Raw genomic sequence first — 16,841 nt, 5'->3', positions numbered from 1 at the left:
TATATATGAGCAGTTTATTTTTTATATCTGAGATTCTGGATGAATCTTCTACTGGACGTATATTTCTTTTCTTTTAAACTTCATTTTGTTGTGATTGACAGACAGCAACCTGCTTTATATTTCTATACTCTTTCTATTCATTTTGTGTTTGCATCCTTTGTCATAATCATGGCACCACTGCAGACAGTCCTTGGCTGACATCATCTAAAATGTCACATCAATGCCAGCTGCCACTCTTTAATCCCACCATGACTCAGTGAGTCTGTGCAGGTTAGCTGTGGTTAAACCAGACATTTTAAATTGTCCATGGTCAAGTGAACTCTGACCCCATCACCACAACAGGCTGAGCACTGCACAGAGTCAAACCTCACCATAACAAATATACTGTGTGTGAAATCACTACATTTATACTTTATTACATCTTTCAAATAACACAAACATCTCTCTCCAGCAGTTTGACACTTGTTGGGACCATATTTGGTGTCCAGCTCATGAGGTAGAGCTCAGACCCAACACACTTCAGCACCAAACTCTACAGACCTCACCAGATGCTTTGCAAGATACATACACAGTTTAGAACATGTTACTGCCATAATAAATACCCTCTGCACCGGGTTTTCTTGGCAGCAAAATGCCTGATGAACCATTTGAATCATAGACTGTCCTGAGGTTTGTCAGTGTATGGGTCAGCGTGCAGCAGCTTTTCTTGTGCGACAGCAGAAGCTGCCGGTGACCCTGCTGTGGATGAAGGACATGTTTCAGTGTCCGGTCCAGTACTCGGTCTTTTACACAGGTGGTATTCTGCCGTCGTCATGGCTAACGCCTCTCTCTTCACTGACCACGCTAACATCAGTGCTTGTGTCTTTTTGAGAAATCCAATTCATTTTGTGTGTTTCTTTAAAATAACTCCTGCTCTCGCTTTTCTTCTTCTTTTGCTCTTGAGCACCGCGCTCAGGTCCCAGGCTGTTTACAATAGTTTTTCAGTCAAGACGTCAACATTACACCATGACATCAAACTGACCAATTAGTGTTTATGAGATTGTAAAATTATCATTATTGTTGTTGTTGTTGTTGTTGACGGTCAGAGGCCTTTTGTAATTCCAAACCCCCGATTTCCAGCTTGTGCATTAAACCACAGAGATTGTCAGGAATAATAACGGTGCTGACAGAGAGTGTGTCTCCACATTTTACTTTGGGAGTAACAAAGTAAAATGTGGGGCAGGGAGGATCTATGATGGAAATTCATTCATAATTTCCAGAAGCTTGTTGTTTCTTCTTGACACACAAAATACGTTGCCACTGATGTATGAGATTAAGGTCTGTACACAGTTTAATCAGGTCAGTGAGATTACTAATAGACCTTTTCACAAAAAACTGTCTCCATCTGGGTGTCAGACAGGATAACACTTCTCACCTTTCATTCACAATGATGACCCTCTATGGCGTTATAATCCAGGCTTTGGAGGTTTGATCAGAGTAAGAGTCTTATAGGCAGATAGGTCAGATGGACATCTGAGAGCAAGTATGGCCTGAGGACACATTAGCCAAGGATTAAACACAGTTTTCTGCCACGCTTACATATGGTGACAAAACTGCCTGAACAAAAAAAGAGTACATCCTTCACACACCATAAACTTCTCAGCAGGTCAGCTAATCATTGTGTCCCACAATTCTCTTTGAAATCTCATTAGGTCGGACAGCTGAAATGTCCTGCTCTTAGCACACTCTAACACATTTTCCCCAAAGCCTCTTGTATGATTTTTGTATTAACCATTGTTATATATTGACAGTATGTACTGATATTACCTCAATTCACCAATAACAAAACAATATTTGTGCAATCAAATGTTGTCCCAGACGTTGAGAGATTACTAAAACCATCCTCATACCTGCACCTGTCAGTCTGACTTAAACCTGCCCCTCATGTGTGCGAGGGGAAATAGATTTTACGGGGAAACAACCACAGGATTTAAACACAGTAAGCATCTTAACCTCGTCAAACCTCTAAATCCAGCTCCAACAATCTTGGGTCACATCTCTTGCTCTGAAAAACACACACCCAGTGTCATAACATTTGTCCAAAACTGTCCCATACAACAGGCTCAAAGAACATGGCAGACTTGTGGGGGAGGCAGCTGTTGTTGAACATTATTCCTTAACTCTGTCCTTGAGAAATCCACGTCGAGTGTGCTGGTATAATTTGCACAGATGACGTCATTAATAGATACAGACACTACAAATAAATTTGTCAAATTGAAGTTAAGTGATCAAACATTTCCTCTTTAACAGTGAACATTTCACAGATGATGGTTTGTCATAGAGTTATCTTGGTTCCCGTTATCCACTATCCACCGAAGCCTGTTTGGCCATAATAAGATAAGATAATGAGAATAAGATGACTGTGGTACAAACTGTCGTTTCTGTTCACTCATTCCTGGAAAAGGGAATACGCTCTGAGAACAGTGAAGTGAACCACTTGAAGCCAGATCTGCATCTTGGTTTTTTTTGTTGTCCCCTTTAAGTGAAGCAAACGATCAGCTTTTGATATCAGTTGATTGGAAGGAATCCATATTCAGTTTTTTTCATGTTGGAATGTTAATATGATTATTTCAGGTAAATGCTGTCATGTGTGTCAGTGCACTCCTACAGATGATAATAAGTTGCATGTAACAGCTGTTTTGTCCTCACCCAATTCAACTTAAAACTCATCAGCCACAGAAGTGCAGTCTGAACAAAATCATTTCAAATATGTTTGATATGTGATATATGTTGATACAGTTTCAACCAATAGATCAAAAACAGCTGAAGGAAAGCTTTTACATTTTAATACCAGTGTACAGCCCAGCTCCCCTCACAGCAGAGGAGTGGGTAATGGGAATAATCATCTTATTTGGTAGAGCGATTAACTTATTACATTATTCCTAAATCTAGATCCACAGGTGTCAGTAGATTCTTGTTGTATAGACATATATGTGAAATAAGGTAGTCTATCTTCACTCTTCCAATTCCTTTTTTATACCAAGGACACAATCTGTTAATTTTGTCATGTTCAGCTCTTGCAGCTGATGTCGTAACCTAATAGTAGTAACCTGGTAGAACACGTACCACGCAGGTTTAGTTGTGACCGCAGCAGCGATGGGTTGCAGTCCGACCGGCGGCCCTTTGCTGCATGTCATCCCTTCTCTCTCTACCTGAGTTTCCTCTCTCTCTCTCTCTCTCTCTCCCTCTCTCTCTCTCTCTCTCTCCCTCTCTCTCTCTCTCACTGTGCTATCACAAGAGAAGCAGAAGAAAAAGTGCTGGTAGTACTGCCGGACCCACTGAGAATCAACAGCCTGTTGCTCTGCTCAGCCTCATTCATATCCATGTAAACAAAATCAGTACATTACATTTTGAGAGTGGGTTGTTGTCTTGACAACTTGCAGTTTTGAACATCATTATCATAGTTTTTAGTTAATTTGGTGTCATCACATTATTTGCAGCATAACTCCACCAGTTTCAAATTGACTGGGGGTCTGCTTGTGCAGCCATTCTGAGCCTTTAAATATTGTATTCATTCATCAAAATACAATATTAGCATAAAATCCACAACAAGCTTTTTTAAAAATAAAAATAATATGTAACATAAAAAGAAAGAAGAAGGTCACTCCATAACACTTTCTCAGATTACATTCACTCTATGCACACGTTCTGCAAAGTGCAGAAAAGGGTGACTTTGAGCTGCAGGCATTTCTGTTTTTGTCTATGAGCAAGAGAGTGACTAAGTGAGAGGACCGAGACACAAGAGAGAGAGTAAGACTGTGGAGGAAGACGCTGGACTGTGTGATAGAGCCATGAAGCGTAAAACGAGGCTGATGACTGAGTGTGACTGTGTGAAGGTGCCATCTGTCTAAATGAGTGACTCCTCTTGTCTGATCACAAATGTACATCGTGGAAGTTCTCCGTCTAACAGGAAGCTCCATGTGATCCTGGCCGACAACACAGACCATACTGTCTGGAGGAGTCAATGTGGAGCCAGACCTCATGACCTTCCACCAAGGGAAGACATTGTGTTGCAACAAGTCCCCCTATTCATCAGCTATCGTCAAGATCAGCAAATGAACATAACTAGAAGCATTCTGATTCACCACGAGATGTCCATAAACCAGACCGGTGCCACAAACAGGGACAGAAAGGCAACAGGTAATCACAACAGGACATTTGCCACATAAATAAATTAATAATGATGGAGAATCATAAGTCTGTGAGTGAGAATGAAATAGAAGAGAAAAAAAAGAATCTCTATGATGAAAATTGTTTTTGATCACACCCCTGCCTTGTTTAGTATTCTTATTTGAGTCAGAGACGGAGAAAAGGAGGGCACGTCACCTCCCATCATCTGGAGAAGTTTCTCTCCTCATCGCACTCTGGAGCCTCCCACGAGTGGCAGAGGGCAGGGCTGTTGAAACACCACTGATACTGTCAGAAGACACTCTCATCCTCACAGCCCTCCCTGCTCCTGTCCACACTGAGAGTGTGAAGGTGCCACATGAACATCAGTGCAATTTAATTATTGATATTTCATGGGAGAGGCTGGGGGGACAGGGGGATGTAAATGTTTGTTGTATAAGTCAGAGAGACGGAGGAAAGAGTGAGAGGAGCAGTCAGAACAGGCAGGTGGGTAAAGTGTTAGTCCAGCACCAGCTCTAAACATCCTGACTCTCATATCTGTTTCTATGGAAACATCTGTTTCTCCACTCATTTATTCAGGCTTTTCCTTATATTTGTCACCAGCCTGCGTCTGTTTGGCTATCAGTAAACATGCTTGGAGTGATTAGAGGAGGAAAGTGAACACACTACTCAGATTAAAGGTCAGCACATTAATGTAGTTTCCATTATTTTATTTCAAGTTGAATTAACTGAAAACAGCTCCAGTCGTCCTACTATGTGATCTATCACCTGGCTAAATGAGCTCATGAAACCTTCCGACGCCCCACACACACACACACACACACACACACACACACACACCACACACACACACACACACACACACACACACACACACACACACACACACACACACACACACACACAAAATCCACTGACTGCAGTTGGGGATTTTTTTTTGTTTGTTCAAAAAAATCAAGACGAATCAGGAAGCATGCGATCCATTAAGTGTGCGTGTGTGTGTGTGTGTGTGAAATCCATTTAACTATGAAAAGATGAAATCATTGTGTATTGTAAGTGGGGGAAGTAGACTTAGTTGCTTCTTAGTTGCAGCCTCCTCTGGTCGGAGCTCTGGTCTGTATGTGCATCATAATGTCATGAATATGAGGGAAACGAGAGGTTTAACAGCACTGGCATGTAAGAAATGTGGTGTCTGAAGTGTGTATGTATATTTGTCACATTCACTTTGCTTTCCAAGTCCTTACTAGTTTGCTGTGATGATGCTTATTTGTGGGAGAGATGAGGAGGAGGGGGGGGGGGTAGAGGGAGAGGTGCTGGACACTGTGACGCTCCACTGGCTGATGTACAGTGACAGACTGTCTGCAGTAAGAGAGGGATGGTGCATGTTAGGCAGGTCAGCTTGAAATATTCAAGTCAAGACGTGGCTATCATAGATCTGATGTGTGTGTGTCGCAGAAACACACCAGGAGTGAAGACGAGAAATGTGTTCTGGTACAAGTAAATGTTCAAGTACAGTAAATGTCACAGTGACATCACGTCGCAAGAAAAAAAAAAAACCTCCAAGCGAGTCAAGTTTCCAGGACTATAGGAGTGTCTGAGGTACAGACTCATCAGCACTGGCCTCGTTTCTCAATATCCAGTGACAACAACTTCCTCTGTTCTGATGGTAAAAAGAGTTACAACTGACACTGCAGCGTCTCGAGAGCTTCTTCTGCTCACATGCAGAGGAAAATCAGCAAAGACCAATGAGCGCTGACAAACTGCTACACTGCTCAATAATCAGCATCTATCAAATAGAAATGTTGCACCTTTATTTCTATATTTCAAAAGTTTAATGTCCCATTAACAGGAGTTTTTGAAGATTTAAGAAAACAATCTAATACCAATGTTTTTTCTTACTCGCTTGGTCTGGAGCTTTTGACCATATCATGTGATTTTCATCAGCAGATGGCGTTTGCTCAGTTCTCATTGATCTACAGAGCTCCATGTTCCATTCTTCTCAGCACTCTCAGGACCTCTCTCACGTTGGTTTGAAAATTGATCTTGACATCGTTCTTGACCTTCGTCTCAACTTGTTGCTAAAGTGTATTTTCTGGAACGCATCGGTGAACGAAAAGCAAAAAACAAGTAGTAGTAGTAGTCGTTAGTCATTTTCATTTTCAGCCGCTGTATGTTACTGACCAAGACCTATTAGATTAAAACAGCAGATGTTAGATGTTCAAACTAAAAGCTGTGACAAGACACAGAAGAGAGTAGTTACTGTAAATCTGTGGTTCTCAAACTTTTTCACAAAGACCCAGAACTGACACAAATTAGATCACAGAACCTCATCTGAGTTCTACATTTGATTACAGAACGTGTTTGAAGCACATGGCTGGAATCATATGTTCTGTCCTTGTGTTACTTAATGGAATTATAGTGCAAATGAATGATTCCCCTTTTTGCTGGGAACCCTCAGGGACCCCCTCAAGGACCCCACTTTGAGAACCACTCCTGTAAATGCTGCATGATAAAGACACAACTGTTCAATCCCTTCACTTTACTGCCATCTCCTGGAACATGATGTAACTGCAAGTGCACCTACTGAAGTGGCTCCATGAATGTTGATGTTCAGTAAACAGAAACAGCAGCAGGCAGCGTCCTGCCTCAGTTCACGGGAACATGTTTAAGTCATTGATCATATCATTTAAAACTGTGGATAGAGAACTCAGTCAACGACAGCACAGAGTGGAAAATGGGAACTTTATTACAACACATAGACACTATATATCCAGTCACTTTCAAAGCATGTAACGTATATAGTTAGACCTGAAAACTGGCTGCAGTGGATATGAAGCCAGACACAAGTATTGTAATTGTCAAAACACACCACATGCTCATTAATATCCATTAACTCTGGACACTTCACAACATACAGAGTAGATCTGAACATGCCAGACTCCTGAAAAACAATTACTTTGCATAATAATATACTGTACAAACTCCTATTGCATATTGACGTACTGTACAAAAACGAACAGACTGCTGTTGGAAAACATCAACCACATGTCGCAGGTTCAGTGTGCTGCAGTGTGAATGGGGAAAATGACGCCGGTGTAGAGCTGACGGTGCATGATGAACGGTTGAGGCTCGGCCACTCTTACATCGACACCTCCTGGAGATTCTCACCTGTCTGGGTCCCGAACATGTAAAAACGTGTGGAAAAGCACCTCTGACTCATGTGCTAAGGCAATCATGACACTTTAATGTAAAAATAAGGCAAACAAATCAGCAAGAACAGTAAGTGAGCTGCCATATCAACATAAGTTAGAACTCTTATCAATTTGATCATTTACTATAAACCAAGAATCGGGCACTTACTGTATTCAATAAACATACCATGAGGATTTAAACAAGTTACAGAGGCAAACCGTACGAGAATAAAGTGGAAGACACAAACTGTGACAGTGTCTCATGGACACTTGGAATGAACTATACAAATAACATCAAGGTCAGAGCAGACTCCAATCCACCTGCCACTGATACAGGTATTAATCCTGGTTTCTACAGTACGTAGACAGTCCACGCAGCCAGCAGCCTGTACTCCTGCCTCCACTGTTTAAACACGTGTACGTCTACAAAGGCCCAGGGACTCAGGTGATAAACTGAGGTGCTTGAAATAAAACAATGACAATCCATTAAAGAAAGAATCATTAAAGGGCTGGTTCACTCAAAGAGAGACTGTAGTGTGTTTTTTCTAATTTGGGTGAACTGACCCTTTAACACTGTTTCATAAGTTATGCATAAGATTCACCAATTAGCTCAGTAACAATTGATGACACATAATTAGCCACAAAACAAATAATACAAACTTATAATCAGTACCCGCAGAGTTCCCTCAGACCATTGCTCGTCACTTTCTCTCCATTCAATGCAGCCTACACTATTAACCACCAACTGGACAATGTAAGATGAAAACTAACCATCAACAACAGTAGCATATTTCATCTTAGAGCAAAGATCTGAGTCATTAACCCCAATCAAGGAAAGACTGACGTGTTGTATCATCCGACAGGTCGAAACAATCTAAAATAGTTGATTCATTTCATAAAAATCTTGACTGGAAAATCGTCACAATTCATGTGAACTGATTTTACGTCAGATTGTAGTGATCCGTCTTCTTTAAAATACATATTTTGGATATACTGTACATACTTCTAAGTATGAAAATAGATTGTGTAGATTGAACAAATCTAAAATTGAAATTTTAAATTTCCAAACAGTAAAATTTAAAGGGGGAGGGGCAGGAAGAAGAGCAAGGGGAAAAGGTTAAAACATCAACACATTTACAATCTCAAATTTCTCACATATTTACAAAAACAAAGACTTTGTATAAAAGTATACATCTAGGAACAGGCCTGTGGCACACCTAGCACATGAGCAACGCTGACATGATGCAGATTATTCTTCTAGTCTGAAGGAAGAAACACTTTTTATAAGACAGGACTCAGCACACACACAGGGCGGCCTTGTGGTGCTGGTTGAGGATCCTGCGTTCCTCAGAAGAGCTTCTTTCTCTTTTCTGAGCACGGCTCTGATGGGATGACTCACTTGATGCTTTGCTGTGAGGCGTCTTCTGGGCCAAACTTTTATTGGGGGAGCGGCCGAGCCGACGGTGAGGACCTTGGAGTCCAGGCGGTGTGTGCGGAGAACGGCGAGACCTTTTTAACGGAGGAGCGGAAGTACCACAGTCCATTTGGGCTGTTGAGTCTTGCTTTTCGAAAACTTTCTCTGAACCGTCTGAGGGGGGCAGTGTGGCCCGCACAGAGTCCACATCAGGTAAGAGCTGTGCCGTGGCACAGAAAGCTGCTTCATACAGCCCAAAGGTCTGCTCCAGAGACGAGGACGTCTCTCTGAAGGGGGAGGGGGCATTCACTGCATCACTCCGCTGAAACAAAGACAATCAAAAAATAACATTTTATTAAAATATAATTATTGAACATATCTATATGATTATTACATCTAATTAATAATAAAATACACATTTATAAATGTAAAGCATTTGAATTTCAGCCTTTTTTTCTTGTCAAGAATAAAGAAAAACTTTGAAACACAACTTGCCATTCATCAGTCTAACATTAAAAATGAGACACACAGATGAAAGCTGTAACAATGACTCATGGACTAAACTCATGGAAATAAACAATAGTTTAAAACAATATTGGATTAAGATACGTTCAAATGGTTCTACAGTTTCAGGTGTGCTGCATGCACAAGTGATAATGTGGATTATAGAGGATGTGTAGGCAGTAAATATAAACATATGACTTTCTAATAAAGAATGCTAAAGGTGGGTAATTAGGAAGGTAGGCACAGTCATGACATTCACTTCAATAATACATTTTGAGAAATGTAGTAATTCGTTTCGTTTCGTTGGCACTATGAATTAGTTTTGCAAAATTTAAACAATTTCAAATATTTGTATTGTTGGTGTTTTTGGCAAAAACCAAAGGTCCAACCTCCAACCAGCTGATTGTCATTTTACTAAAGCACAAGTCTCCAGTGTACAAACTTTGGTAGAAACCTGCAACATCATTTTTTGGACTGATGTCAGCTGTTAGCTGCTCTACCTGGGAATAACATCATCAGTACATCAGTGAATACTGAACAGTTGTTTTTTAAATAAGCAAAGCAGCCTTTTCACTGTCTCCCTCTGCTGACTCTCTCCATACTTTCCTGCCTTTAAATTATACAGTGAGAGCAGAGTTCAGAGCACTCGTGATGATAACTGTCTGTAAATAACAAAGACAGTCAGTGTTTTTGATCTGGCTACGTCATTTTCATGAATGACTGTGGTAAAATTGTGGGCAACACATTTAAAGAAGTGAGTGATCCACAGCTGCATTGTGGGACTTTAACGCCAGTACGACTGAATCTAATAAAACAGACTGGACTAACTGACTGTGAGAGGATTCTGTCACTTTTATATCCACCAGGTTCAACATGTTGAGTCGGACTACTGAGCTGATCGTGTTGCTGACACTTCTGATACTTTTGTTACTGAGCAGTCACCTCACTACCACTCCAGGCATGTCCATCCCTCATGTTCTTCTCCATATATCTCATCTTCTTCATAAAACATGCCATCCTCATGCTCCGCCTGTTGGCCCCGAAAACAAAGAGTGATTTGGTGAACCAGTGGTCCACTGACACAAACCGCTGGTGTGACCGTTGGTGTCTATGAACCATCATATTTAAACTGTGAAAGTATTACAATGACAATAAAAAATGGATTGGAATATATAACAGACAATACAGTGAATAGCAAACAACATACAAACACACAAAAATATTCAGTATATTTTTCCATGGTCAGAGAGGTCGCCCTCAGTGACCGGCTCTGCATTTGGAAAATATCTGTCATTTTGCTGCATGACTTATATGGTTCATCCTAATGACACGTCAGCAAAGGAGGATGCAACAAAGCTATGGCACTGACCTTCGGGACCTCACATGTGTTATAAGGAGTTCCTGGGAATGGTACATGGTCAATTCCAGTAGCCATGTCAACAACAATCTCATCCCGATGCATAGGGATGGGTGGTCCACCGCGCTCCTGCAGCGCCAGGACGATAACTGTGGTGTTGTCTGCACGGAGCATGCGTTCTTTCCAAAACAGCAGCGCTGTGCATCCCAGCCGCCGAGCACAAGACATTCCTTTGGGCCCCTTAAGAAATAAACAGGAGAAGAAATTCAGCTAATAAAAATAATCCTTCTCTGATTTTATCCTCTCAAAATTGTAACTATTTAAAATGTAAAACCACATTCGACTCTGAACTCAGTGAGTTAGTATTAACCACTACGTACCACCATTTTGTCATGGCTGTAACACATATTAACAGCATTCTTGGGTGGCATCATGTTCCATAGTCCATCGCTGCCGAGGATGATGTAGCGATGCCGCTTGGGGTCAAGGGTCATCACAGTGGTGTCAGGCTCTGGAGAAACCACAAACTCCCCACTGTAGAAATCATAGCTCCAGAGATCACCTGTCAGCAAGTGAGACCATATTCTACTTAATTACACAAAACATGTTCATTCCCAATATACCGTCATTTTTTGGATCCTAATCCGTTCCCCCCCCAAAAAAAGTGTCATTTTTACCAAGGGATCGGGCCACAGCCAGGAAGGGGATCTGGTCGATGACCGTACTCCTCCTCACGGGGCCGTTATGGGTCAGTCTGGGCCTCTTCCACACAACACGGTTCACCCCAGATTTCTTCATTACACTGCAGTTACAAGAACACAGCAACAATACAACTTAATATAGAGCAAAGCTTTTAAGCCTGACAGATTATACAACATTGTTGAAGGTACAATATCTGCCCTCCATGTGATGTTATGTAGCTCTGCGACACAGGCCCTGACTGGGATTAGAGATCTGACAAATATATCAGCTATTGATGATTGACTGATTCCATCACTGGCTGGTTTTCTGTTTTTTTTAAATGAGGCTTGTCCAGTTGTGTCAGAATCTTTTGCCGGCACTATGCGTGTACAAAGAGGTTCTTCAGCTTGCCGGCTGCATTCCATTTAAAACCAAAATAATTTAGAAAAGGTGATTTTGTTTTCTTTTTCACAACAAGCTCTTCAATGAGTGCATTTGCTTAAAATGGAGTAGGGACTCGGCCCCTGTGGGTTGTTTGAATGACGGTGTACGGTTGGAAAATTTATGTCGCCCAACCCTTATAATATAATTCAAACTTGACAAACGCCTCCACAGAAAGAGTCGGCTCTGAAGTCCTTTAAAACTCACCTGCCACCCAGTCGTTCAATCCTTTCCTTCTCTTTGGGAAGTTCAGGTTTATGGTCTTGTGTTACTTCAAGTGCCTGGAGTGTGATATCAGAGTCATTTTCTTTCACTCCCACCACTACTGCCGAGTCCCCTACATGGGCAACATACATGTGAGCTCCACGGATGACAATCACACTGGCCGTGGTGCCTGATGTACTGGGCAGGCCAGTAATGGTCTTTGGCCACTCGGCTGTAAAGAGAAAAGATGAATAAAAAGGATTCAAAATGAGTAATGCGACTCATAGATCAACTATGTTCACAGTTTACCAAGGGGACACTGCTGATAGTGTAATCAGCAATGAATGAAGTGTCACTCACAACACAGGAAGACGTCCTGCCTGTGGCCATCCAACTTTGTCCTTCAAAGTGTCAGACGCTCAGAGTCAACACACCCTTGGACTTATTTCACGCCGGTCAGCAGACGCTACTCCGTTATTTATTTATTCATACTTATTATATCAACTGTGCAATTCTGACAAAACAATACAATATTTCAATACTATTCTCTGCAATCATTCTACTGTTGTTTCAGACCAGTGCAATTTTCAACTCTGCAATTACACCATATACCAATGCATTTATATTTATATTTTAACTATCATCTATTTATACTATTTATACATATAGTTTCAGTACATATTTTTATATTTTATGTTCTATTTTTTGCTGTTACATTTCCATTCTTGAGAGCAACTGTAACGTAACCTAATTTCCCCCTGAATATCAATAAAAGTATTCTGATTGGTTGATTTATTGATTGAACTTGTGAAGAGGGTACGTTGAGGGCAAGTAGAAAGTAGATTTAAGGGAAGAAAAACTTTAAAAACCTTTCTGAACTGACAGTATGTCTGAGTTACACCAATCAAACATAAGAGGATCATGAATATAAGGAATAAGATCAGAAGCCTTTCCCTCTGTCATCAAAGTGTTAATGTTGTCTCTCACACACGCACACACACACACACACACACACACACACACACACACACACACACACACACACACACACACACACACACACATACACACACATACACACACACACACACACACACACACACACACACACACACACACACACACACAAATATAACTGAAGTTCAGCCTGAAAGTGAATCAGAGGCAAATCTGCACTTTTGAACCTGCTTAACTACATTTTTGCTTGTTGGCTCATGAGTAACTCCAGGCAACAGTTTGGTTCTGTCTCCTCTAGGACTGTAGATACACTAGACTTTACTCACCTGTTCTGAACAAACAAACAAACAACGAACAAACAAACAAACAAACGAACAAACGTTTCTGCCTGTCACTGATCAGAGTGCTGTTTCACAGATTTGACCCACGTTACCATAGAAACAAAACCCTGCAGAGTAGCCTCATGTTATTCAGGCTAGTTTTTAGAATTAGATTCACCTCACATTTAATAAGTATTACACTCAACCAAACACACTGAAACTGCATTTTCAATGTTGCAGACAGTTCTTTTATACTTGGTGCTTATCACTGCTGATCCACAGCATGCCGTCAAAGGTTCTCTTCGGCTTTCTGGGTTTGTCCAGATTTTATCATACCAGGTTTAATATGTGCTGCTCTCTCTGTCTCTCTCTCTCTCTCTCTCTAGTGAACCTGTGTGATCTGAGCTTCATGTATCAGGTATGGGGGAGTTGTTGACGCCATCTTGGATTACACTGATCACTGTAGCACCAAGTTGCCTAGATACAGTGCAGCACAAATGTTTAGACATTTTAGTGTGTTTAGATTCGTATCCATCAAGCAACACCATCAGGGAGGCGTCTGATTGGTCCCAAACTCATTGTGCAGCAGGGGAATGAGCCCAGACAAACAGAGTAACAAAAACTATTCTGTGCAAGAAGAAGTATCATTGAGTCACTCTGGGATTACATGAAGAGACTGAAGGAATTAGTGCTGTAACTAATGATTAGTTTCATTATTGATTAATCTGCCCATACTTTTCTCAATGAATTATTTGTTTAGTCTATTAATCATCAGAAACAAGTGGAAAATGGCTGTTAGAATATCCCAACAGTCCAAACACCAAAGCTACTGAAAACAATCAAATCCTCTCAGCAGCAAATGTCTGGCACTTTTTGCATAGGAGATGACTAATACGATTATTCAGTTATCAAAATAGATGATTCCTTTTCTGTCAATCGACTAATGGATTAATTGACTTTATTTTTGAAACTCTAGATGCAATGGAGACACCAAAAATCCACAGAACAGCTGTGAGAAGTTTCTTAAGATGCTTCAAACAACCTACCTGCCAAATGCCTTGAAAAACCGTGCAAGTGCAGTGAGGACAACTGGTGTTGTTTTAAAGGCTGAGGGTGGGTCACACCAAATACTGATTTATTTACTTTTTATGTTTACTGCACTTTCACATTAAGTGATGGATAAAAACTTTACTGGCATTATTTTGACTTAGTGTCTAAAGCTTTTGTGTGTGGATGTATTGCATCATCATTTGATATTAAAGGACGATGCATTATGTTTCTGTTAAGTTAAAAGTGAATGGCCACCATCGTACTACTGCGGTTAAAAGGCATAACCTGTGTTGCAGAGGGTGAATATAAAACAGCCTGGCTTGTTACAAAACCCGAATTTGACTGACATCATTAGGATCACTGAAAACCAATTGATTTTTTTCCCGCGGTATTTTATATTTGTAAAGGGTTTAACCTTGACTATGATGAAAACATCCATCCCTTGTATTGTAGGGCACATGTCAGCTGTGAACGCTGTGTCGTGGTCACATGAGCGCTCAGTGTTCATTGGTAACTGGAGGGGAGAGGACTGATCATCCCACCAGCTGAGTGGGACACTGCCTCATGTGACAGTCTGCTATCGATCAACCATGACCGATAGTCAGCAGTCAACACAGACACATAAATACGAAGGTAAATATTACAGCTGAGCTCAACTTTGATCACTTACATAGCTCTTTCCACATCGCATGATGACAGGCGATGAACCCTTTCCGAAGAGCGGCGCACACTTCACTGTGGTCCTTCGACCAAAAGCCCCGCTGCCTCTTCAACAAATCCCACAGATGTTCCTGGGCGAAGTGCGCAGCCTCCCGCCCCCCGTGACCGTCAAAAACGGCGAAAAACGCCACCGACTTGCGAGTGTCGACTACATGCTCTGCGACCGTGTCGTCGGATGCCGGTGCGCTGTGTTTGCCGCTGTCCTCGTTTGATAGACTCTCCACCCACACTGCAGAAGCTGGACCAGACTCGGCAGCGACGTCATGCTCATGTGTCTCGTGTGTTTCAGTCTGTTTGTCAGATTCACTCTCCGCTTTCCCCTGTCCTCCATGTCTCTGCGACTTTGGATAATCTTCGACTGGCGACGCCGTCGGCTCGTACTCGATTCTTATCTCGACAACATCCTCCATGTATTTCCTCCCTCCTTGCTCGGAAAATGCACTCATACGAAAAACTATCGCCTCGTCCATGACTGTGAACGCCTACTGGTAGTTAACTAAGCAACTAAAGGGCACATGTAGCCGCTAACTGTAGCTTGCAGCCTCAATTTTGAACCAATTTTGCCGCGATTGTGTGGCCGAAGGCTTCCTTTCTTTTTGTTTATCTTCTCCGAGACGTCCCGCTGTACGTAATGACGTCCTGTGTTTCAACCTATCAATGTAGCAACTACGCACGGCACGTCGGACTCTTCTGCTGCCTTTAATGACGCTCGGAAACATTGGGGTTACATGTATCGATCTCACTACAAACCACAAAATACTGCAATGTGACCCCCCTCCATGACTCACGCGATGTTACCATGCTCAATTTGTCATATATGTGCTTTCACATGATTATGATAACTCAAGATAACTTAAATCTAACGACTCATGAAGAGACTAGGAGACATTAATGTAGCAGGTTTTGCACAGAAATCAGTCCAGTATGGCAGAACAACAGCGAAAGTAAGCTAACAACATTTAAAGGTACAATGTGAAAGATCGTGCTACTTGACCCACCTCCATAGGGGGCAGCATTTCACCTCTTCGCCTCTGTCCAGTTAATAACGTTGTTGTTTTCCCCATGTTCCTTATAATTTATTATTTATACAGGTGTATCTCAATAAATTAGAATATCATGGAAAAATAAAAAAAAATTATTTCAGTAATTCAATTCAAAAAGTGAAACTCATATATTATATAGATTCATGACACACACAGTGAAATATTTCAAGCCTTTATTTCTTTAATTTTGATGATTATGGCTTAGAGCTAATGAAAACCCAAAATTCAGGATCTCAGAAAATTAGAACATTGTGAAAAAAAAATTGTAGACTCACGGTGTCACAGTCTAATCAGCTAATTAACTCAAAACACCTGCAAAGGTTTCCTGAGCCTTTAAGTGGTCTCTCAGTCTGCTTCAGTAGGCTACACAATCAGATACACATATTGAAGAAATAAAACAATGGAAAAAAAAAACTGTACAAATGTGTTGACAAAACTCCTGCTGAGCAGGATGTGCAGAAGATCACAGTATAGATAATATCTGTTTTGTGCAGGGATAATACTCAGAGGTGTTACTGTAATGTTGTTGTTGATTGATGAGGCCAGACACTGTAGGTTGTGACAGTTATGGGTCTATCATTCACAAATATATCAAATATATTTTTAGAGGCAGTATTACAACATGGAGCTTTTAAATATTATGAAAATAACCATTTATTAAAACAGTAAATTAAGCTAACTCAAAACTAAGCTAAATCTCTCAGACCCGCTGTAATGGCAAATTAATGCTTGACAGAAAATACGTATAAACACTTATTTCTTTCTTCAGCAAAATTTTATTGCCTTGTTATT

At 41.1% G+C, this 16,841-nt stretch overlaps 1 protein-coding gene across 2 annotated transcripts; it reads right to left on the bottom strand.

The window, feature by feature from the left end:
- Nucleotides 1-6,890: 6,890 nt before the first annotated feature.
- LOC130182095 (protein phosphatase 1D-like) lies at nt 6,891-15,646 on the bottom strand. Of its 2 annotated transcripts, XM_056396689.1 has the most exons (7): nt 14,957-15,646; nt 11,963-12,191; nt 11,311-11,435; nt 11,014-11,195; nt 10,646-10,873; nt 10,219-10,306; nt 8,956-9,094 (listed from the first exon to the last, which is right to left on the bottom strand). In XM_056396689.1, the coding sequence occupies exons 1-6, from the start codon at nt 15,474-15,476 to the stop codon at nt 10,223-10,225; spliced, it is 1,368 nt and encodes a 455-aa protein (XP_056252664.1). In that variant the 5' UTR covers nt 15,477-15,646; the 3' UTR covers nt 8,956-9,094; nt 10,219-10,222. The 2 variants fall into 2 exon arrangements, with proteins under 2 accessions (XP_056252663.1, XP_056252664.1); XM_056396688.1 differs by lacking the exon at nt 10,219-10,306 and having other exon boundaries at nt 6,891-9,094.
- Nucleotides 15,647-16,841: the final 1,195 nt, after the last annotated feature.

The sequence above is a fragment of the Seriola aureovittata genome, chromosome 15 (assembly GCF_021018895.1).
Source record: "Seriola aureovittata isolate HTS-2021-v1 ecotype China chromosome 15, ASM2101889v1, whole genome shotgun sequence".
Classification (NCBI taxonomy): domain Eukaryota; kingdom Metazoa; phylum Chordata; class Actinopteri; order Carangiformes; family Carangidae; genus Seriola; species Seriola aureovittata.
The sequence above is the reverse complement of the archived record's forward strand: the minus strand, read 5'-3'. Positions and strand labels throughout refer to the sequence as shown.

Bases quoted from the DNA above. Each gene is read 5' to 3' on its own strand.
- LOC130182095 (XM_056396688.1), bottom strand. From the start codon at position 15,476: ATGGACGAGGCGATAGTTTTTCGTATGAGTGCATTTTCCGAGCAAGGA. The intron at 12,192-14,956 runs GTAAGTGATCAA...TTCTCTTTACAG, and splicing joins TGCGATGTGGAAAGAGCTAT to CCGAGTGGCCAAAGACCATT. The intron at 10,874-11,013 runs GTACGTAGTGGT...TTATTTCTTAAG, and splicing joins ACAGCCATGACAAAATGGTG to GGGCCCAAAGGAATGTCTTG.